At 43.4% G+C, this 23,035-nt stretch overlaps 2 protein-coding genes across 2 annotated transcripts in view; both read right to left on the bottom strand.

Moving 5' to 3' along the window:
• Nucleotides 1–2,384: 2,384 nt before the first annotated feature.
• On the bottom strand, nt 2,385–12,717 carry LOC121855058 (troponin C, isotype gamma-like). The gene is made up of 6 exons (XM_042349884.1): nt 12,547–12,717; nt 6,051–6,078; nt 4,627–4,770; nt 4,297–4,416; nt 3,842–3,973; nt 2,385–2,931 (listed from the first exon to the last, which is right to left on the bottom strand). Exons 1-6 carry the CDS (start codon nt 12,547–12,549, stop codon nt 2,906–2,908), a joined length of 453 nt encoding a protein of 150 aa, XP_042205818.1. The 5' UTR covers nt 12,550–12,717; the 3' UTR covers nt 2,385–2,905.
• Nucleotides 12,718–21,825: 9,108 nt separating this feature from the next.
• The window catches only part of LOC121855050 (troponin C, isotype gamma-like), a 33,125-nt gene continuing 31,915 nt past the window's right edge, over nt 21,826–23,035 (bottom strand). Inside the window, exon 6 of the mRNA XM_042349874.1 lies at nt 21,826–23,029. Within this exon, the coding sequence (XP_042205808.1) occupies nt 23,004–23,029 (26 nt within the window). The 3' untranslated portion in view covers nt 21,826–23,003. The remainder of the gene's footprint in view (nt 23,030–23,035) is intronic.

Below are 23,035 nucleotides of genomic sequence, written 5' to 3'. Positions count from 1 at the left end.
TTCGTTTGAGATCTTCCTCACTCACACAGAGAAACACACCTGTGACGTGAGACAAATCGGTGGATCGATCCCAGTGCCATGTGGGAGAGTGCCTGAGCCAAGGTAAAGTCAGTTCGGTCATAACTTTACTTCCTTCCACAGTAATAACCCCTTTATAATGATCCCCATTCCACTAAAGGCGGGTCAGGAGAATGATAACTTCCATTCACTAACAACTAACCCTCCCTGGTACATGATTCTCTTGTCTCATAACTTTACAACTTCTGCCAACAAGTTTTGATCATGAGCCTCTATAAGTTCTCCCAGACAACGAATAAGAGATAATACCAGTGTCTCATGGGTTGGATGTCTCACAGGCCGGATGTATCTCGCTGGCTGGCTGTATCTGTCTCGCGGGCCGGATGTGTCTGTTTCGCGGGCCGGATGTGTCTGTTTCGCGGGCCGGATGTGTCTCGCGGGCCGTAAGCTCCTCCCAACCACTGCCTAAAGGTAAACACAGATTGTATGTGCAACTTATGACACAATTCACCACCAGACACTCAGCAGACCCACGAACTCTTCCTCTCAATTAGTTTTGAACATTTTGGGTGTGAAATCAGACAGTTAAGGGCCAAGTATCTATCAAAAAACAACTACCAATCACGATAACAAAACAAAATAATAATAGAGAAGATAATGAAAGAAATAACGTGATTGATGAATAGATAAAAAAAAACTTTATTTCTCGATAATTGTCAGAATCTACCAAAATCTCTTTCACACTTCTAACAGGAGTACTCACACAAACCAATTACACCTTCCGAATAAACTTAGAACCTCGGTTAATGGGGTCAGACAGTTGTGGTAATGTCTAAACAACAGGTAAGAACACATATCTCACCTGTCCCGTCACCCTATTGAATGCCACAGCTGCCACCAATACTTCTCTCCACCTGGTCACGTCATCTGGCAGGGTTAGGTTAGATTAGGTTATTCTTAAAGTGAAATAAGGACTAATCATCAAGTTCCCCCTTTACATTTATAGGAGACAAAACATGACGTCATAACCCAGAATATTTACCTCAATAACATTCTGTTTACCTGTGTGTTTACCTGTGCCAAGAGAGAGTCACTGGTCGGCTCCTTGGATTTAGCAACAATGATTGGGTTGTTGACCGGTGTGTAGAGCTGTTTACTGGGGACGCATAGTTGAGAGAGAGAGAGAGAGAGAGAGAGAGAGAGAGAGAGAGAGAGAGAGAGAGGATGAATATTTGAAAAAGAGAGACAGAAGCAGAAAAACAGATAGACAGACGGACAGGTTAAGTTATAGTACTCAGATGATCAAGATAGTTTTTTATCAGTGGAATGCCATTGTACTCAGAAAGTTTAGTCAACGTACTCAAGGGATTAACATACATACATACATACATACATACATACATACATACATACATACATACATACATACATACATACATACATACATACACACATACATAAAGTTATTCGTGTACTTGAGTCACAGGAAGCGACTAATTACCAGGTACAAGAATTTACTGTCTTTTAAACGACTAGTGACGTCGCGTACTGAGAGACGAGAAACACTTAAAAATATAAGGAAAGTGCTTTTGAAATTTAGTGTTGGCAGTTAGTGCATTGTGTTTGGTTGTGTTGGCAGTTAGTGCATTGTGTTTGGTTGTGTTGGCAGTTAGTGCATTGTGTTTGGTTGTGTTGGCAGTTAGTGCATTGTGTTTGGTTGTGTTGGCAGTTAGTGCATTGTGTTTGGTTGTGTTAGTTAGTGTATTGTGTTTGGTTGTGTTGGCAGTTAGTGTATTGTGTTTGGTTGTGTTGGCAGTTAGTGCATTGTGTTTGGTTGTGTTGGCAGTTAGTGCATTGTGTTTGGTTGTGTTGGCAGTGGTAATCCCGGTTGTGAATGTTGTTTACGGTCTTCATAGTGAAATGAATATGAAATGGATGGAATTAGGTCGTTTATGTTGTTGTTGGGTTGGGTTGGGTTGGGTTGGGTTGGGTTGGGTTAGGTTAGGTTAGGTTAGGTTAGGTTAGGTTAGGTTAGGTTAGGTTAGGTTAGGTTAGGTTAGAGTGGTTAATCTTAAGATGAAATAAATTGTATTGGGGGACTAATCATCGGGTGACTCAATTAAAAATAACTGATGGCAGAGAATTAGGTCATTTAGATCAAGACAGATATACACACACACTAGACTTTATTTGCTGTGTTATATAAAACTAAAAATACCTTTGTTTGTTTGTGTATTTTGTCAGTAACGTTACACTAATCTTTGTGTTTTACGTTAACTTAATGGCCTGTTCCTCTTAGTTCAATGGCTGACTAGATTCTTCGCATTGCTTCACACACACACAGAGGAGGATAATGAAAACAGATATTTAATTCTTTTTTATCTTTATTGAAGGAGTTTGGAGATATGGTGAGATTTGTGGTATTAGTTAGTAATGATGATGTGTGTGTGTGGTGACTATAACATTCTTGGCTGTGTGGTTTAGTTTACGGTGAGTTTGTTGTAGTGACTGTGGCCAGTATACACCTGGCCGCAGCTAAACGAGCCTTCTGTAAACCTGACCGCCGCCAGAGCTGATACACTTACTCACTAGGAACTATAACCACTATTATATAATCCTTTACATAACATAAAACTTGCCTCTAATAAGAACAGTTTACAAAGTGATTATATATATTCTTAACAGGACATTGGTAGAGAAAATGAGGCGACACTTGACACAGATGAGAATGAGGATATTTAGTTATTATGTCGTGAAGGAAGAGACTCGACGCGAACAGTGGTGAGGAGGGAGAGAGAGCAGCCTGGAGCACCCCGCCCTTAGCTCGGGGTCAAAGAGGGAGGCTGCGGTGGGGAGATAACGCAGCATAGCGATACAACATGGCCGCCTACCCTGACATCATCTCCATGAACTCTGGAGGAGAATATCAGAAATCAGGTGACTGGAGTTTGGTGGTAAATACTTTATTAACTAGTGATAAACGGCTACAGGACAATAGCACAGAAGGTACAGTCGCCTGCACTTATACCTGGTACAGTGACTAGTGCGTTTTGTAAGATGTGGCAAGGCTGTGGAATGTTTATCTAGGAATACTTTTGGTATGTTCCTTCGGGCCATTCCGGGAGTTTTAATACAATGTAAACAAACACAGAGTTGCCACATCTCACAGAACGCGCCAGTTACTGTATCAGGTATACTGTAAGTGTAGGCGACTGTACATGTGAGGTGTGGATGATCACCTAGCCTCAGTAGTCTTCATGTTTGTATAGAATAAATTAGGTAAATATCCCGACAAATATCACCCTTAAGAATCACAGCTACAGACTATGGACACTCATAAGATATATAAATCCCCATGGTTATTACCAGGTTGTTAACAGCTGTCAAACACTCAGGCAATAATTACTTATCTGTACAACACATACTTTCTAACCTCTCATCCTTACAGCATTAATAATATAACATAAATTCTAAATCGGTTTGTCTTCTTTAGTGAGGATTGTCAAAAATAATCTTACATCCAAGTTTCATCAAGACACTGTTTGACCCACGACTTGTTAAGTTACCCAAAATGGACACAAGTCTAGTGTTGACAAAAAGGTAGACTGTAACAATAGTTCTTTAAGGAGAGATGACATATTTCTGTTAGTTATCCTTAGATAAATATATTGATGAAATAGTAATTTTCTCTGTACTCGTCAAATTCTGAAAGCTATCTCCCCCTCTTTCTCTCATTATACCTATATCTCCTGCTCTCAGTCTCTCAGTCTCTCATTCTCTCAATCTCTCACTCTCTCTCTCTCAGTCTCTCTCTCTCTCTCACCATCAAAGTCGAGGGTGCCGGAGCCGTCTTCGTCCACCTCCTCAATGATGTTGTCAAGATCTTCCTCAGTCAACCTGTTGTCCAGCTCTCTCAGGATCTCCTTCAGGACATCGGTGGTGATGTAGCCGTCACCTGAAGGAGGCGAGACATAGGTAACACAGGTAATGAGAGAGATCGTGTGTAGTAGTGATGAGACTGATGCATTTCTGCCTTTGTATGAAATTTTATGAACTACAGTGGACACTACTGGATGTCTTAACGCTGTTTATCAAGTTTGAAATTAGTATATCAATAGTCTTCTTGGTAGAAAATTGTCTGTAAACATCAATATTTTTATGATTAAACTGACTGACTGACTCTCTCTCTCTCTCTCTCTCTCTCTCTCTCTCTCTCTCTCTCTCTCTCTCTCTCTCTCTCTCTCTCTCCAGCACAGCACAGACTCAGGTACTACTCACCGCCCTTGTCATATATACGGAAGGCTTCTTTCAGCTCAGTCTTCAGCGCCTCCTCGTCCTCCTCAATCAGGAACTTAGCGGCCAACTCCACGAACTCCTCGAACTCCAATTCCCCGGAACCTGAAGGAGGAGGAACAGGTACGTCTTAACTCTGACGCAAATTGGTGTTCGTTAAATTGAGGTTTGGTATATAACGAACTTCGATATAGTGGTTTTACTTCTTTATACAGGCCTTTAGATGGAGGTTTAACTGTGTATACTATTAACATCGAGATAAATAATGTTCTCAGGTACCAGCGAGACTTACCGTCCTCGTCAGTCGCCACTTACCGTCCTCGTCAGTCTCGGCGATAACCTCCTGAAGGTTCTTCTCGGAGATCTTGACGCCCATCATCCTCAAGATGGTGGAGACGGTATCGGTGGTGATGGCGCCCTTACCATCAGTGTCGAAGGAGTCAAAGGCCTTCTGGAGGGCTGTAAGGGGAAGCCACGTCTGTCAGTTTGTGTTCGGTAAGTCACCCCAGAGACTGAGAGATAAGGCTGATAAGGTGAATCTGACTGCCAGTTGTGTGTGTGTTTTTAGGTGTGTGTGTGTGTGTGTGTGTGTGTGTGTGTGTGTGTGTGTGTGTGTGTGTGTGTGTGTGTGTGTGTGTATTTAGGTATATGTTTTTGTGTATAATAAGCCAAAAAATTAACATCATAACTTGACTTCTATATTACAATCCAGTAGAATTATCACAAATCCTTTTACTAAATAGATAATTATTATAACGTTGAACATAAGTGAAGAAAAACGCCAAACAACTTAGATTATCATGTTATGTAGTCAGAGTAACAACACCACTACCTCAGAGACTTAAGTAGTGACGATGATGCAGAGAACAACACATATGTCATCAAAGGGTTACAACTCTACACCTGTAATTATGGAGGTGACAATGGGTTTAATAACGACAGGTAAACCAACAAGTCTAATAGTTCTTCTAGGAGTTGTGAATGGGTTTAACAACTTGCACTAAGGGGGGTAAAGGGGAGGGGGATAGATAAAGAACTAAGGGGAGATACGCATGACCAACTTTAACTAATGGGTAAAGGGCGTGGGAGATACAAGATAACACCTTTTAGATCTAAGGGGAAACACGACAGGCTGGAACTAAGGGGGTATAGATATCAACCTGGAATTATCAACGACTTAACCTTCATATCAGGTTAAGGGGTGACGGGCAGAGATAAGGGGATTGGTTTATCATTCACAAAAAACTAAGGGAAGGTTCTCCTAAATTCTAGAACCCTAAAAGAAGGAGATATTAACTAAAGAGCTATATGAAGTTTTTACCTGGTGTTCAGAAGCAATAGTTGGTATGTTCTATAGGTGGGGGGGGGGATGTACTGAGACAGAGGGGGGGGAGGGAAAGGGACGGGGGTGATGTATTAAGATAGAGAGGGGGGTGGAGAGGGGAGAGGAGGAGAGGGGAAGAGAGATACATCCCCCACTAAGACTATAAATCGATAGTTGCTACTTAGGCTAAGAGGAGAGAGATATTTCCCTCCCTACAACTAAAGAGAGAGAAGTTTCCCTCCTTGGAACTAAAGAAAGGAGAGAGATAAAGAGAGAGAAGTTTCCCTCCTTGGAACTAGAGAGGCGAGGGAGTAGTAGGAGAGAGACAGAGAGAGAGACATCAAACGGCCGCCTCTCTCACTTGAGGGTTGTCTCGACACTGAGGGGTGGATCAGGCTACCCGCTCTATACATACCCTCAATCTGATCAGCCTCTAGTGAGTCCTGCAAGAACAGTGTGGGTGTTAATGAGGCGAACACCAGCGTTTCTGAGGCAAAGAATAATGTTAATGTGAAATAAAGAACCAATAATTATAACCGTGAAATGATAAGGTATCCAAGCATAGAGATATTAGAATTAAAATAAATAATAAGTAATGGCGAATTATTGTTGTTGTGAATGCATATTGAAATAAGATTTAGAATAACAAGTGTGGATGAAAACAAATATTGAAAGCAAAATTAAATACATGATAAATAAATAGAAACTAAAAAGCAGCTAAAATTATTATCAACAAACCAACACACATCAACTCAAAAGAGAAAATAAATAAATATATTTCCTGGGGACCATAACACAAGCATCAACAACAGTGTGTCTGAGTGTATGTCATGTTACCCTCGGGTTCAAATAGTCCATGTACAGGTATTGTAAGATGTGCCAGCACTGTGGAAAACTTATGTAGCATCCTTACCCATACGAGGTTTTTTTTTAAGGCCATTCCGGGAGTTTTAATACGATGTAAACAAACACAGTGGTGCCACATCTCACAAAACTCACCAGTCACTGTACCAGGTATAATTGGAAGTGACTGTATGTACTCGCCAAAACTCGTACACGCGATATATCCCCAATTATCCTCGTCAGTCATCATGGGTTAACTATCACTCCAGTAGTTATGATGTTAAGTGATATAATGTTAAATTGGTAAATATTAACGTAGGTATACCTTAATTTGTGTTTACCTGTGATATCTCAAGCCTCTACGTGTGTGTGTTGGTAATTGTGGTGAAATTAGTAGTGTGTTTGTGTTCTCTCCTTCACACTTTATTTAACAGTATCTAACATACACCATATACTACCCCCAACGCACTCATTAGACACTCCCCTCACCACACACTCCTCATCTCTCTCCCTCCAACACACTCACCAAACACACCTCCTCATCTCCCTCCCTCCAACACACTCACCAAACACACCTCCTCACCTCCCCCAACACACTCACCAAACACACCTCCTCACCTCCCCCAACACACTCACCAAACACACCTCCTCACCTCCCTCCAACACACTCACCAAACACACCTCCTCACCTCCCTCCAACACACTCACCAAACACACCTCCTCACCTCCCTCCCTCCAACACACTCACCAAACACACCTCCTCCTCCCTCCCTCCAACACACCTCACCAAACACACCCTCACCTCCCCTCCTCCAACACACTCACCAAACACACCTTCTCACCTCCCTCCAACACACTCACCAAACACACCTCCTCCACCTCCCTCCCTCAACACACTCACCAAACACACCTCCTCAACACACTCCCCCTCCTCCTCCCTCCAACACACTCACCAAACACACCTCCTCACCTCCCTCCCTCCAACACACTCACCAGAATCTCCCCCTCACCCCTCCCTCTCCTCCCTCACCAACACCTAAGGGTCCTGCCCAGCTAGAATGACTGACTCATCTCACCACAACAGGAGGAACAGGTAAATCAACACGTGTCCACAACCAGCTAGAAATTTAAGACAACTTATAATACTCACCTGGGCTAAATTACCTGAGTACACTTACCTCTTCTCCTCTCCTGCTTTTAACTACTCCTGTTCCTCCTCCTACTCCTCCTCTTCTTCCTCCTTCTTCTTTTCCTTTTCCTCCTCCTTCTCCTCCTTATTCTCTCTTTTCTTCAACTACGTATCCTCCTCCTCCTCCCCATTCTTCCTTCCTTCTCTTCTGTTGTTTTAAAACCACTATTACCTTTCTCTCTAACGTTATAACAACACTATATAACCCTAAAATATACAACTCACAATGTAACTTTATTGAGATACATTAACCCGTAACACGCTTAAAGTTGTAGAATAAATCGGTGATAAGAAGAAGGCAAGGAAAGGGGGGAGGGAGGGAGGGATTGAGGGAAATGGAGGGAGGGAAAGGGAGAGAGGGAGGGGAGGGGAGGTGTATGCCAGAGTAACAAGCGGCAGTACCAGTAGACACACACAGCCAGGCCGTCCTGACTAACCCGAAATAACTCTCACAGCTCCACCAAATACGCCGAAATATTCCTCCTCCTCACCCCCTCCCCCTACCCCCTTCTCCCTCTCCGCTTCCCCCTCCTTACCACTTCCCTCCCTACCACCCCCATTACTAAAACTGTTACAACTACCACTATTATAACTACTACCACTACCACCACCACCTGTATATAACAAGGTATTTATCAACGTCACCCTTCACCTCTCCGGCTTCTCTCATCTTTATTTTCTATTTTTGTCTACCTATTCTTACCTGTTGGTCTAGATTATTATTATTATTACTATTATTATTATTATTATTATTATTATTATTATTATTATTATTATTATTATTATTATTATATTATTATTATTATTATTATTATTATTATTATTATTATTATTTTTTATTATTATTATTATTATTATTATTATTATTATTATTATTATTACTATTATTATTATTATTATTATTATTATTATTATTATTATTATTATTATTATTACTATTATTATTATTATTATTATTATTATTATTATTATTATTATTATTATTATCACAATGTTGGCATACAAAAGCGAGAAGATAAAAGTAAAATAGAAAAACCACATTAATGATCCATATTACTTTAAGCATTTTCCAATTACTTTTTTATTCCGATTCTTGCTGATCTAAGACCAGGAAATAGAAAATAAATAAAAATACGAAGTGAAATGAAAAAAAGTGATATTCTTTCTCTGTGAATATTGTATGTGTAAAGGTCTTGAAACAGAGGAGGATGGCTGCCCTGGTGAACCCCACGCTGGAGTGTGTAACTATAGGTGATTGGAGGGTGTTTCAGGGAGGTGTTTTGGTTGCATGGAAAGTGATTGTAAGGGAGTGTTATTGTTTGGGAAGTGACTGTGAGGGAGTGTCATTGTCTGGGAAGTGACTGTGAGGGAGTGTCATTGTCTGGGAAGTGAGTAGTAGGCAGTGCCATAATCTACCCGATACAGTACACTTTAGGTAAGTAATAATATGACAGTATCACGAGCTGGAGAAGTGACTGTGAGATGTACACTGTGACACCTTCCCTCCCTCCCTCACCCACTCTCCCTCATACACTCCTCTTCCCCCTCTCCTTCTATCCAATCATCCATATCTCCCTCACACACTCCTCCTTCCCTCTTCTTTACTATGCAATCATACAACCCTCCTTCCCTACCCACCCCTCCCACCCACCCACCCACCCACCTCCCCTCCCTCCCACCCTTTCACGTTACCTCGCCACGTGTAAGATAATAATACCAGGGGTTAATACCTGCCAGCCGCCCTCTTTGCCAGGTATCATCCATCTTATCACCGCCCTAATGTACGCATGTGTGCCTGACGCGGACCTCCACTCACTACCATTGATAACAAAGCCTTACGTACATGTGTGTGTGTGTGTGTGTGTGTGTGTGTGTGTGTGTGTGTACGCCATATAGATCCTAGCAAGGCACCACTATAACCACCCCTACATACCCGTCTACCACCCCACTCACCCGTCTACCACCCCACTCACCCGTCTACCACCCCACTCACCCATCATTATAAAACACGACAGGGTTTATGGTTGGGGTAACTGCGGTATGTTGGCCTCACTTATTAACTCTGAGACCTCTACTCTTATGACCTGTCTGGTATGCTAGGGTGTCTGTGGTTCATGTGGTCGCCATCTCGTTAGTATGTGATAACCCCTGATATCCGCATACCTTATATCATACGTGAGAGAGTATATGGTCCCCTTTTTCTTTGTTTAATGATGGTAATTTGCCTCTTCAGGTGTCTAGGATCTCTTTGCCAGACTTCTTCCTCAACGCTAACTTCTGACTGTGAGTGAATAATACAAGGTTATAACATCAGGGGGACTCAACATAAAGGAGAATTACTCTTTAATAATCAGATACTCATAATCAAGTCCTCAAGTCCATTATATGAAGACAAGTTTTTTTCCTTTAAGTTCCACCGTCGTACATAATCTCGCTATGAATTTCTCTTGTTTGGTTTTTAATTTCCCAGCTGGCAGCAGTTAGATCCAGATAAACAGAACAACAACAACAACACCATCACCACCACCATCACCACCAACACCACCACCACACCACCAACACCACCACCACCACCACCACACCACCACCACCACACCACCACACCACCAACACAAACAATCACAAAACTCGACAAGGTAATCATTAAGTTCAACCACCATTAGCCCTGAGGCACCAGATACCATAACCACATCAAACAGGTGAGACGTCCACCTGAGTTGCTTCCACACACCTGAGAGTAACGTAACCCTGGTTCATGTACGTAGTAGCTAAAACAACTATCTGCATACTCTGTGGGAAACAATATGAGACCATGGACGATGAATTTTGGTATATGAGGGCCGTCACTAGTCACACGTCAAACTTGGGAGCATATCGATCCCCTCCTGCACACATAGTTGTTTTAGCTACGGTACATATTATTACACTTAACGAATTCCTCACTAATGAGAAAGTTATACGACATCGTGGGTGGCACTCATTATGGTAGATAGCGTGGGTGGCACTCATTATGGTAGATAGCGTGGGTGGCACTCATTATAGTAGATAGCGTGGGTGGTACTCATTATGGTAGATAGCGTGGGTGGTACTCATTATGGTAGATAACGTGGGTGGTACTCATTATGGTAGATAGCGTGGGTGGTACTCATTATGGTAGATAACGTGGGTGGCACTCATTATGGTAGATAGCGTGGGTGGCACTCATTATGGTAGATAGCGTGGGTGGCACTCATTATGGTAGATAGCGTGGGTGGCCACTCATTATGGTGGAATAGCGTGGGTGGCACTCATTATGGTAGATAGCGTGGGTGGCGCTCTCATTATGGTGGGCATCAGCGTGGGTGGCACTCATTAATGGTGACAGCGCGGGTGGCACTCATTAAGGTAGACAGCGTGGGCGGCACTCATTATGGTGAACAGCGGGTTGTGGCGCATTAAGGTAGACGGCGGGGTGGCACTCATTAAGGTAGACAGCGTGGGTGGCACTCATTATAGATAGCGTGGGTGGCACTCATTATGGTGAATAGCGTGGGTGGCACTCATTATGGTAGATAGCGTGGGTGGCACTCATTATAGTAGATAGCGTGGGTGGCACTCATTATGGTAGATAGCGTGGGTGGCACTCATTATAGTAGATAGCGTGGGTGGCACTCATTATGGTAGATAGCGTGGGTGGCACTCATTATGGTGAATAGCGTGGGTGGCACTCATTATAGTAGATAGCGTGGGTGGCACTCATTATGGTAGATAGCGTGGGTGGCACTCATTATGGTAGATAGCGTGGGTGGCACCATTATGGTGAATAGCGTGGGTGGCACTCATTATGGTAGATAGCGTGGGTGGCACTCATTATGAATAGCGTGGGTGGCACTCATTATAGTAGATAGCGTGGGTGGCACTCATTATGGTAGATAGCGTGGGTGGCACTCATTATGGTAGATAGCGTGGGTGGCACTCATTATGGTAGATAGCGTGGGTGGCACTCATTATAGTAGATAGCGTGGGTGGTACTCATTATGGTAGATAGCGTGGGTGGTACTCATTATGGTAGATAACGTGGGTGGTACTCATTATGGTAGATAGCGTGGGTGGTACTCATTATGGTAGATAACGTGGGTGGCACTCATTATGGTAGATAGCGTGGGTGGCACTCATTATGGTAGATAGCGTGGGTGGCACTCATTATGGTAGATAGCGTGGGTGGCAACTCATTATTATGGTGATGGCGTGGGTGGCACTCATTATGGTAGATAGCGTGGTGGCACTCATTATGGAGAGCGTGGGTGGCACTCATTATGGTGGAATAGCGTGGGTGGCACTCATTATGGTAGATAGCGTGGGTGGCGCTCTCATTATGGTGGGCATCAGCGTGGGTGGCACTCATTAATGGTGACAGCGCGGGTGGCACTCATTAAGGTAGACAGCGTGGGCGGCACTCATTATGGTGAACAGCGGGTTGTGGCGCATTAAGGTAGACGGCGGGGTGGCACTCATTAAGGTAGACAGCGTGGGTGGCACTGGAACATGGCGCCTAAGGGGAGACAGCGTGGGTGGCACTCATTAAGAGGGAGACATTCATTAAGGGAGACAGCGTGGGTGGCACTCTCCATAAACACATATCGTTGACGGCGGGAAACACACACTCGCGTTACCGTAATCACAACAAACACACACACACAAAACAATATTCGAATAGTAGTCGTAGTATTTGTTATGGTTGTAGTAGTAGTAGTAGTAGTAGTAGTAGTAGTAGTAGTAGTAGTAGTAGTAGTTGTAGTTGTTGTTGTAGTAGTAGTAGCAATAGTAGTAATAGTACATACCAGGTTTTAAGGAGAAGGGGGAAGGGTGTTATTATAGGAAACAGGTAAAATCAACTCACCATGTTGTTTAACTTGTGGTTGTCGGGGGGCGGGGAAGGCGAGAAGACAGACAGACAAGTGACAGTCAGGTAGTCAGGCAGGCAGGTAAGCCTGGTAGTGTGACGGGCGGACCTGACGCGAGTGTTAGACGACTGGAGCTCACACACCCAGTGGAACCTCCTCCCGCTCTCCACTACCTTTTATCCCTCACTATTTTTACATGATGCAAAATTCCTAACCTGACAACTTTTTTTTTCTTTCGTTCCTTCACCCACTCTCTCCCTCCCTCTCTCTCTCTCCCTTCCCCTCCCCCTCTCTCCCTCCCTCTCTCTCTCTCCCTCTCCCTCCTCCTCCTTCCCCCAACCACAACTTCACAAAACTCAGACATAATAGCATACAGTCGCTTTCCAAAGGTGTTATATTTGTACGTAGGAGATGGAGGGAGATACCTGCCTACCTGCTCAGTTTACCTTTTCGTGTATAATGAAGCTGAGGGAAGGTATTCTCTCTCTCTCTCTCTCTCTCTCTCTCTCTCTCTCTCTCTCTCTCTCTCTCTACAACTATCATTTTTTTGCATTTTAAGAATAATGTAGGAATACTGTTTCATATACTGTATATATACATACATACATTCATAGATACACATCCTTTCATCGTTCTATCCATCCATCTATCCGTCCCAATAGCCCCCCAACCTTCTAGCTCTTGGTTAGGTTAGGTTGAAGCCTGTCAGTACTAGGGACCATCTGAAAAAGGGCCCGACTCACCTATGTTATCTCATGTTGACAGTCGTGGCTAGAACAATACTTCAATATTTCGTCCAAAACTTCCCATTTAAAAACTAAAAATATTCCTGTGAATAAATATTTGTTCATTTTTGCCTGTGATTGATGCATTACCAAACCCCCCCCCAGAGAATAAAGATCAAAATCGAGTCAGAGAAATAGAATTCACTCCTCTTGTGAGTGTTGAAGAATTATCCTGCATCGTCTTGGATCCTCTTATTTAACATATAAAGAGGATCAGTGAAGAACGACTGTCACTTGTTCATATATAAACACCAAAGAACTGAAGTTATGTTTATTTTTTTATAAAGTGAATAAACATTGAATTTTATTGTTTAATGATTTTGTACCGTCGATGAATAACAATAATCAAGTATTTTATTCAGCTATTACTAAATCACAATGAATTTAGATGAATGAGTCAGGAATGAACATCACGTTGAACAGTTTTACGAGAGGAAGGAAGATGCACAGCGAGGGATGCATAATCTTTTATCTCTGTTGGCAAAGAATTCCTGACTCACCTGTAGGATTTACCTGTGGGGCGAAACTGAGTGTATGAGTGAGTGAGTGAGTGAGTAACAGAGATTAATAGTGCTTATTGCGGGACAGTAACGCTCACCACAATCACCACCATCACCATCCCTACCACCACAGTCACCACCAACACTACCACCATCCCCATCACAATGATCACCACTACCACCATCACCACCACCAACACAGTGTCTTGGCAACATGAGTGATGGTGGTAGTGGTGGTATTGGTGGTGATGCAATAATCAGCTTGCCTTCCTGACCAAAATATATCAGCCCCAAAAATTTTCAATAACCCGGATATTCGCAGCTGTTCTGTGGGTGTGTGTGTGTGTGTGTGTGTGTGTGTGTGTGTGTGTGTGTGTGTGTGTGTGTGTGTTTACTGTTGTTTTTGTGGTCTTGTGATCATTGTTATTTCAGCTGCAACCATTCCCGTGTTGTGAGGAGGCTGTGAGGCTCCCAGAACTAATATAATACACTGACATCTTATATTATTTTCCACCACTAATAGAAATCTTCCTTTTCTTTTCACACATCCTAATCAGATCATACCAACAATTTACATTATTTAATTTAGGATTGAATGGTTTTATAGATTTCCCTATTGTAGTAAATGAATGCAAATTAGGTCCTTCACTCGTTATCAAGATGGTGAATAGATTTACACATTGTCAAGGATCTCTGCGCGCGCATATCCTCAATAGGAGGTAACCCACCTTCCATAATTTAATGCTCAACACTCTGGGGTTCTGTGTTAGTGCGGGAGGAAACACTGGCCCACCACCTGTGTTCCTCCCTTACCTGGTCTACTGAACTTCATCAATATGAACCTTAATCCCTGACACCTGACTCCTGATCCTTGACCTCTGACCCATGATCACTGACCCTAAGTCTTCACCCTGATCCTTGACCTCTGACCCATGATCACTGACCCTAAGTCTTCACCCTGATCCTTGACCTCTGACACCTGATCCCTGATACCTGGCCCTGTTCACGAAGAGGACGATACAAGGAGGACGACAAGAGGAGTACGACACGGGGGGGGGGGGGGGTGAACAGGACGAACAGGACGACCCGAACAGGACGACCAAACAGGACGATACAAGGAGGACGACAAGAGGAGGACGACACGGCAAGGTAGACGAGAGAACGACGAACAGGACGACCCAAACAGGACGATACAAGGAGGACGACAATACGACACGAGGAGACGACAAGAGGAGTACGAGAGAAGACGAACAGGACGACCCAAACAGGACGAACCGAACAGGACGACCCAAACAGGACGATACAAGGAGGACGACAAAGGAGGTACGACCCGAACAGGACGACAAACAGGACGACCAAACAAGACGATACAAGGAGGACGACAAGAGGAGGACGACACGAGGCGACCCGAACAGGACGACCCAAACAGGACGACCCGAACAGGACGACCCAAACAGGATGGCCGAACAGGACGACCTAAACAGGACGATACAAGGAGGACGACAAGAGGAGGACGACACGAGGAGAACGACGAACAGGACGACCCGAACAGGACGACGAACGACGCAGGACGACCCAAACAGGACGACCCGAACAGGACGACCCAAACGGATGTGAACAGGACGACCCGAACAGGACGACCCAAACAGGATGACCCGAACAGGACGACCCAAACAGGACGACCCAAACAGGATGACGAACAGGACGACCCGAACAGGACGACCCAAACAGGACGACCCAAGCAGGGATGGCCCGAACAGGACGACCCAAACAGGACGACCCAAACAGGATGACCCGAACAGGACGACCCAAACAGGACGACACAAGGACGACACGAGAATATCGACGACGGTTTGAGGTGTCCGGAAAACAAAACCTGCAGGTGAGGTGGTGCTGGCCCCTGCAGGTGAGGTGGTGCTGGCCCTGCAGGTGAGGTGGTGTTGGCCCTGCAGGTGAGGTGGTGCTGGCCTGCAGGTGAGGGGGCCTGCAGGTGAGGTGGTGTTGGCCTGCAGGTGAGGTGGTGCTGGCCTGCAGGTGGGTGTGGCCCCTGCAGGTGAGGTGGTGCTGGCCTGCAGGTGAGGGTGCTGGCCTGCAGTGGGTGCTGGCCCCTGCAGGTGAGGGTGGTGCTGGCCCCTGCAGGTGAGGTGGTGCTGGCCTGCAGGTGAGGTGGTGCTGGCCCCTGCAGGTGAGGTGGTGCTGGCCCCTGCAGGTGAGGTGGTGCGCTGGCCTGCAGGTGGGGGTGGTGCTGGCCCCTGCAGGTGGGGTGGTGCTGGCCCCTGCAGGTGAGGTGGTGCTGGCCCTGCAGGTGAGGTGGTGCTGGCCCCTGCAGGTGAGGTGGTGCTGGCCCGCGGTGGTGGTCTGGCCCAGGTGAGGTGGTGCTGGCCCCTGCAGGTGAGGTGGTGCTGGCCCCTGCAGGTGAGGTGGTGCTGGCCTGCAGGTGAGGGTGGTGCTGGCCCTGCAGGTGGTGGTGCTGGCCTGCAGGTGAGGTGGTGCTGGCCTGCAGGTGAGGGTGGTGCTGGCCTGCAGGTGAGGTGGTGCTGGCCCTGCAGGTGAGGTGGTGCTGGCCCCTGCAGGTGAGGTGGTGCTGGCCCCTGCAGGTGGAGGTGAAGCCCCGTCACTATATACTACAATAAAAAGAGATGTTGGCAGGAGGCGGCGAGGAACACTGATACGACACCAAGACGCCGCCGCCCAGACTCCCAACACACCTGAGGATTAAACAGCAGTAAAGGGAAACATTATACGAACACACTGGGTAAAGTTAGTCGTGTGTGTGTCGTCCATCAGCCCGGAGCAGTGTTCCTCTTAGACAACCTCCTCCTCCACCAGGTGCTGTGATACATTTACCTGTTCTACCTGATTAAAAGTCTCTCTCTCTCTCTCTCTCTCTCTCTCTCTCTCTCTCTCTCTCTCTCTCTCTCTCTCTCTCTCTCTCTCTCTCTCTCTCTCTCTCTCTCTCTCAGTGTATGCGAGTTGCATTGCCATTTTTCACTTGTGATTTTCCATTACAGCAGCAAGGAATACCGAGAGGTGAAGAACATGTAGTGGAATATAACGATGATACTCTACAACACTAGTACTGCATGTTCACTACAACACTAGTACTACATGTTCTCTACAACACTAGTACTACATGTTCACTACAACACTAGTACTACATGTTCACTACAACACTAGTACTACATGTTCTCTACAACACTAGTACTACATGTTCACTACAACACTAGTACTGCATGTTCACTACAACACTAGTACTACATGTTCTCTACAACACTAGTACTACATGTTCACTACAACACTAGTACTACATGTTCACTACAACACTAGTACTACTTGTTCTCTACAACACTAGTACTACATGTTCACTACAACACTAGTACTGCATGTTCACTACAACACTAGTACTACATGTTCTCTACAACACTAGTACTACATGTTCACTACAACACTAGTACTACATGTTCACTACAACACTAGTAGTACATATGCATTACAACACTAGTACTACATATTCACTACAACACTAGTACTACATATTCATTACAACACTAGTACTACATATTCATTACAACACTAGTACTACATGTTCACTACAACAATAGTACTACATATTCATTACAACACTAGTACTACATATTCACTACAACACTAGTACTATATGTTCACTACAACACTAGTACTACATATTCATTACAACACTAGTACTACATGTTCACTACAACACTAGTACTGCATGTTCACTACACCACTAGTACTACATGTTCTCTACAACACTAGTACTACATGTTCTCTACAACACTAGTACTATTCACTACAGCACTAGAACTGCATGTTCACTACAACACTAGTACTACTTATTCACTACAGCACTAGTACTACATATTCACTACAACACTAGTACTACATGTTCACTACAACACTAGTACTACATGTTCACTACAACACTAGTACTGCATGTTCACTACAACACTAGTACTACATGTTCTCTACAACACTAGTACTACATGTTCACTGCAACACTAGTACTGCATGTTCACTACAACACTAGTACTACATGTTCTCTACAACAACTAGTACTACATGTTCATTACAACACTAGTACTGCATGTTCACTACAACACTAGTACTACATGTTCTCTACAACACTAGTACTACATGTTCACTACAACACTAGTACTGCATGTTCACTACAACTAGTACTACAAGTTCTCTACAACACTAGTACTACATGTTCACTACAACACTAGTACTGCATGTTCACTACAACACTAGTACTACATGTTCTCTACAACACTAGTACTACATGTTCACTACAACACTAGTACTACATGTTCACTACAACACTAGTACTACATGTTCTCTACAACACTAGTACTACATGTTCACTACAACACTAGTACTGCATGTTCACTACAACACTAGTACTACATTTTCTCTACAACACTAGTACTACATGTTCACTACAACACTAGTACTACATGTTCACTACAACACTAGTAGTACATATGCATTACAACACTAGTACTACATATTCACTACAACACTAGTACTACATATTCATTACAACACTAGTACTACATATTCATTACAACACTAGTACTACATGTTCACTACAACACTAGTACTACATATTCATTACAACACTAGTACTACATATTCATTACAACACTAGTACTACATTTTCACTACAACACTAGCACTACATGTTCTCTACAACACAAGTACTACATGTACAGGGTATGTTGTCGAAGGGAAGAATCAACCTGACTTTAATAAGCTGTATGTATACTTTGATCCATATATTGATGCTGCTTTTAAAGTAATACATATTTCACTGTCAGCGCTAAAACAATGGTCAACGTACGTAGTTTGATTTTGATTTTCTGCGTGCAAGTGGTGGTTTATTGGGGGTTTGTTGTATTTCAGTAACATCTACAAATGGAAAAAATGTAATTGGAGCATGACCTAAAGGTGTGTTACGGTCTCGTACCGATGGCGTGATAAACAGGGGTATTCAGCGGCTTCCTGGTGAGGTTCATGAGGGGCCCTGAGTCCGAGCCCTTCCTGCTGCTTGTCACTCCACCTTGATGCAGTTGCCCATCGTAGGCCGTTACATGTTCGTAAAATGTCTGCTTGAGGGAGGTAAACCAATTACGGCACTAAAGAATAAGCCGTGAGAGGTAATTCTCTATCACGTCTCAGTTAATGGATCTATTTCCAGTTTTTCTAGGGATCCTCGTTCTCTTGGGGATTCGAAATTATACAACTTAAAATATCGCCATAGATCACCCAAGAGAGTCTGAACACATTCTGCCTGAGGGCAGGCGTTTTTCAAGAACTTCTTTGCGAGGGGCAGGCCTTCTGAAGACATTCTTCCCGAGGTTGGGCCTTCTGAACATTCTTCCTAGGGCAGGCCTTCTGAAGACATTCTTCCGGGTTAGGCCTTCCTGAACACATTCTTCCTAGGGGACGGGCAGCACAGAAAGACATTCTTCCCGAGGTTAGGCCTTCTAGACACATTCTTCCCTAGGGCGAGCCTGAAGACATTCTTCCCGAGGTTAGGCCTTCTGAACACATTCTTCCCTAGGGCAGGCCTTCTGAAGACATTCTTCCCGAGGTTAGGCCTTCTGAACACATTCTTCCCTAGGGCAGGCCTTCTGAAGACATTCTTCCCGACGTTAGGCAGTCTGAACACATTCTTCCCTAGGGCAGGCCTTCTGAAGACATTCTTCCCAAGGTTAGGCAGTCTGAAGACATTCTTCCCTAGGGCAGGCCTTCTGAAGACATTCTTCCCGAGGTTAGGCAGTCTGAACACATTCTTCCCTAGGGCAGGCCTTCTGAAGACATTCTTCCCGAGGTTAGGCAGTCTGAAGACATTCTGCCCTAGGGCAGGCCTTCTGAAGACATTCTTTCCGAGGTTAGGCAGTTTGAAGACATTCTTCCCTAGGGCAGGCCTTCTGAAGACATTCTTCCCGAGGGTAGGGCTTCTGAAGACATTCTTCCCGAGGGTAGGCAGTCTGAAGATATTCTGTCCGAGAAAGAACGCATAACTTTTATCGGGACTCGTCTACAACCTCTGAGAGTGGAAGTGTTTAGCCCATAAATCTGGACCCCATTAACCTGGGGATAGTTTATAGAAAAGAACCCAACTGATAAAAAACTTTTGAAGGCGCTTCGCCTTGTTGCAGCATTTGTGTCGTAATCCCACACCCGTCAAATAACATTTAATAAGGACTGGGAGAAACATCTCCTTATAACTAAAAATAAATATGGTCAAACATTTGTTTATATCACCGATAAATTAGATAAAATAAAAACCGCGGACGAGGTCTGTCTGGACGAAGATCAATGGACACCTGAGAGGGAAAACCAGAACGCCTTTGAACTCTACAAGCTCATAAAAAATGGGTTGAGAAAAATGAAAAATATCCCCCATGGGCTGTAGAAGGCGTTGAGTCAGGCCAACTTCGGCGCCCACCCTCCAAAGGCCCGGGAACTTCGCAAAATACTGGACTGGGAGTACAAAATACTTAAAACCAAAATGTAATTCAAGAAACCAAACTTCATGAAATGGAAGAAAACAACTTGACATGGGTCGTGTTGTAGTAAAGAAAAAACGGAACAATAGAAGGGGAGAGGGGAGGTAATGGTAGATGAGAAAGACACGAAGGATAAAAGAAAAGAAAAGACAAAAGAAAGAGAAAGTAATGATTGATTCGAGAAAATATAAAGATTGTAGAGAAAAGGTTATGAAAATGAAGCTCAAGGGGAAGAAGGGTAATGGCGTTAAGTGTGTATTATTATTATTATTATTATTATTATTATTATTATTATTATTATATCATATATTTTTTATAAATGTATTTAGTATTATTATTTTTATTACATGTTCGCCCCCCAGGCCCCGATGTGGGTGGGTGACCTGTGCCTGGGTGGGGTAAGTCCCCCTGCTCACCCACACAGCCAACATTTTTTTGACTGTATTATACGTTCATTTGTTTCTTGTGTTTACCTGTGTGTCTGTATTGTTTATGTTGTTTGTGGTTTATGTCTCATTTGTTTACTGCTCAGAGAAAGCCTCATCTTTATCTTGTTTGTACAGCATTGTTTGTTGTTTATGAAAGGAGATATTGATGGTTAGTTTGCATGTTTGTTTACATTACGCGACCATGTTGGATTTATGATGGGATTTGAGTGTATCGTTTGACACTTATCAGATTATAGTGCTGCAATCATCATCATCATCATCATCATCATCATCATCATCATCATCATCATCATCATCATCATCATTTGTTTCTGTAACTGGAATCAAACACTTATGGATTGTACTCGATGCTCTTTTGTTTGTATCGGATCCTATACCTAAAGAGTATTCGATTATCCAGCGAAGAAACAAAATCATGTCATTTATTGTTCAAGTCGACGTTTATTTACGATTTCACTTCCCAGTCTTGTTGTAGAGGATTGATTACTGCTTCTATGTGTAGCTAAGTCACATCATCTGTTTCTGTTAGTTTGTGTTCTATTATTATTGGTATTACAAGACATAGCTTTACTGTTTGTAATGTACTGGAACCTAACCTAACCTAACTTAACCTAATCTCGTCTAGACTAGCACCAATCTAACCAAACCCAACCTAACCCCAACCAAACCTAACCTAACCTAACTTAACCTAACCTCGTCTAGACTAGCACCAATCTAACCAAACCCAACCTAACCCCAACCAAACCTAACCTAACCACAGGCTAAAACCAAAAACCGTAGATATTATATGACTTTTTATTTGTCAGTCTTAAACAATAAATCAGGACCATTATTTATATTTATTAAAACAAAATTAAAACATCTTGGAATTATTAAAAAAAAATGATATTGACCCCAAAAAATATAAAGAAACACACAAACGGTAATTATTCATAAACAAACAAACTCTATAGTATGAATGGAACTGAAATGAAGAAATAAACAATAAATAAAACAAATAGCTTTAGTATTGTTATTATTTTATTATTATTGTTGTTATAATAATAATAGTTATAAATAGTCTTCCCAACTCAGTGCAAGAGAGACACAAAAGCACAAACAAGTAGGCAAGTAACTTTTATTTTGACTTTTTTTTTATATATATAAGTAGATATTTGTTGATCCAGAAAGTATTTGAGGACAATAAAAAATAGATAGGGATAAAAGTCAGGGTTTTCCTCCTCTTGTTGTTGTTGTTAGATGGATTTTTTTTGTCTTTGTTTGTTTGTTTATCCCTCGGAGGACACACCTGACCCTGTCCCTCTCCTCTTCTTCCTGGCCTGGCGACGTTCTTCCTGGCCTGGCGACGTTCTTGTTCTTCAATGACGTAATTCTTGACGTAAATTCCGGCTCTTAACGATGGTCTTACCCCATGACGTCATAAATGCTGGACACACACTACAGGTTACACTCCTCCTATTGAATGTTCCGTACGGTGACGTCACATTCAATACGGACGATTCATTGGTTGATGTAATGTGTGACGACACTGGCTGTGTTGCTTTGATGAAGATGATTGGTTCATTTTTGACGTCTTTTAGTTTAGCTACGATGATTGGCTCCAGATATGTGTTGACGTCACTGACCAAAACACACTTGGTAGTAGGGGGAGAGGAGTTGGGGGGAGGGGGGGATTGATGATATCACGAGAGAGTTCACCATGATGTCAGTCTAAGGATGAAGGGGGTGGGGGTGTTTAGGGGGAGTAGACAAATGTAAAAAAAACCCGAGAAGTTAAGCCAGTGAGCTTGTTTTCATTTTTTTTATGAGGAGGTGGAGGAGGTGGAGGAGGTGGAGGCTGATATTATCCGGTCATCATCTCCATGAATTCTGAAAAAATTAAAACAGGAGCCTGGATTGAGGAGGAGGAGGTTGTTAGTGTGTATGTGGGAGTGGACGACGAAGACACCTCGGAGGAATAGCAGCAGTAGTAGTAGTAGTAGTAGTAGTAGAATATGTGTACGTGAGGCGACAGGTAAGTACAGGTGAGTCAATAATTAATTAAAAGTGAACCAGGTGCGAGTAGTGGGTGAGTGAGTGTTGTGAGGTGCTGTTGTTGTTGTTGTTGTTAGGAGATAGGAAGACTAAGAAGAATAAGGAGGAGGAGGAGGAGGAGGAAGAGGTAGTGGAGAAGGAAAGAGTTAGCCAGCCATCATTCCCATGAATTCTGAAA

Source organism: Homarus americanus, unplaced genomic scaffold, assembly GCF_018991925.1.
Source record: "Homarus americanus isolate GMGI-L3 unplaced genomic scaffold, GMGI_Hamer_2.0 scaffold1909, whole genome shotgun sequence".
Lineage (NCBI taxonomy): Eukaryota > Metazoa > Arthropoda > Malacostraca > Decapoda > Nephropidae > Homarus > Homarus americanus.
Note: the sequence above shows the minus strand (reverse complement) of the source record. Positions and strands in the feature narration are given on the sequence as shown.

Excerpts from the sequence above, each read along its gene's own strand:
- LOC121855058 (XM_042349884.1), bottom strand. Across the intron at positions 4,771-6,050 it reads AGAGGCTGATCAGATTGAGG|CCCTCCAGAAGGCCTTTGAC; the intron begins GTATGTATAGAG and ends TTCCCCTTACAG. Across the intron at positions 2,932-3,841 it reads CGGCACCCTCGACTTTGATG|AGTTCATGGAGATGATGTCA; the intron begins GTGAGAGAGAGA and ends ATTCTCCTCCAG.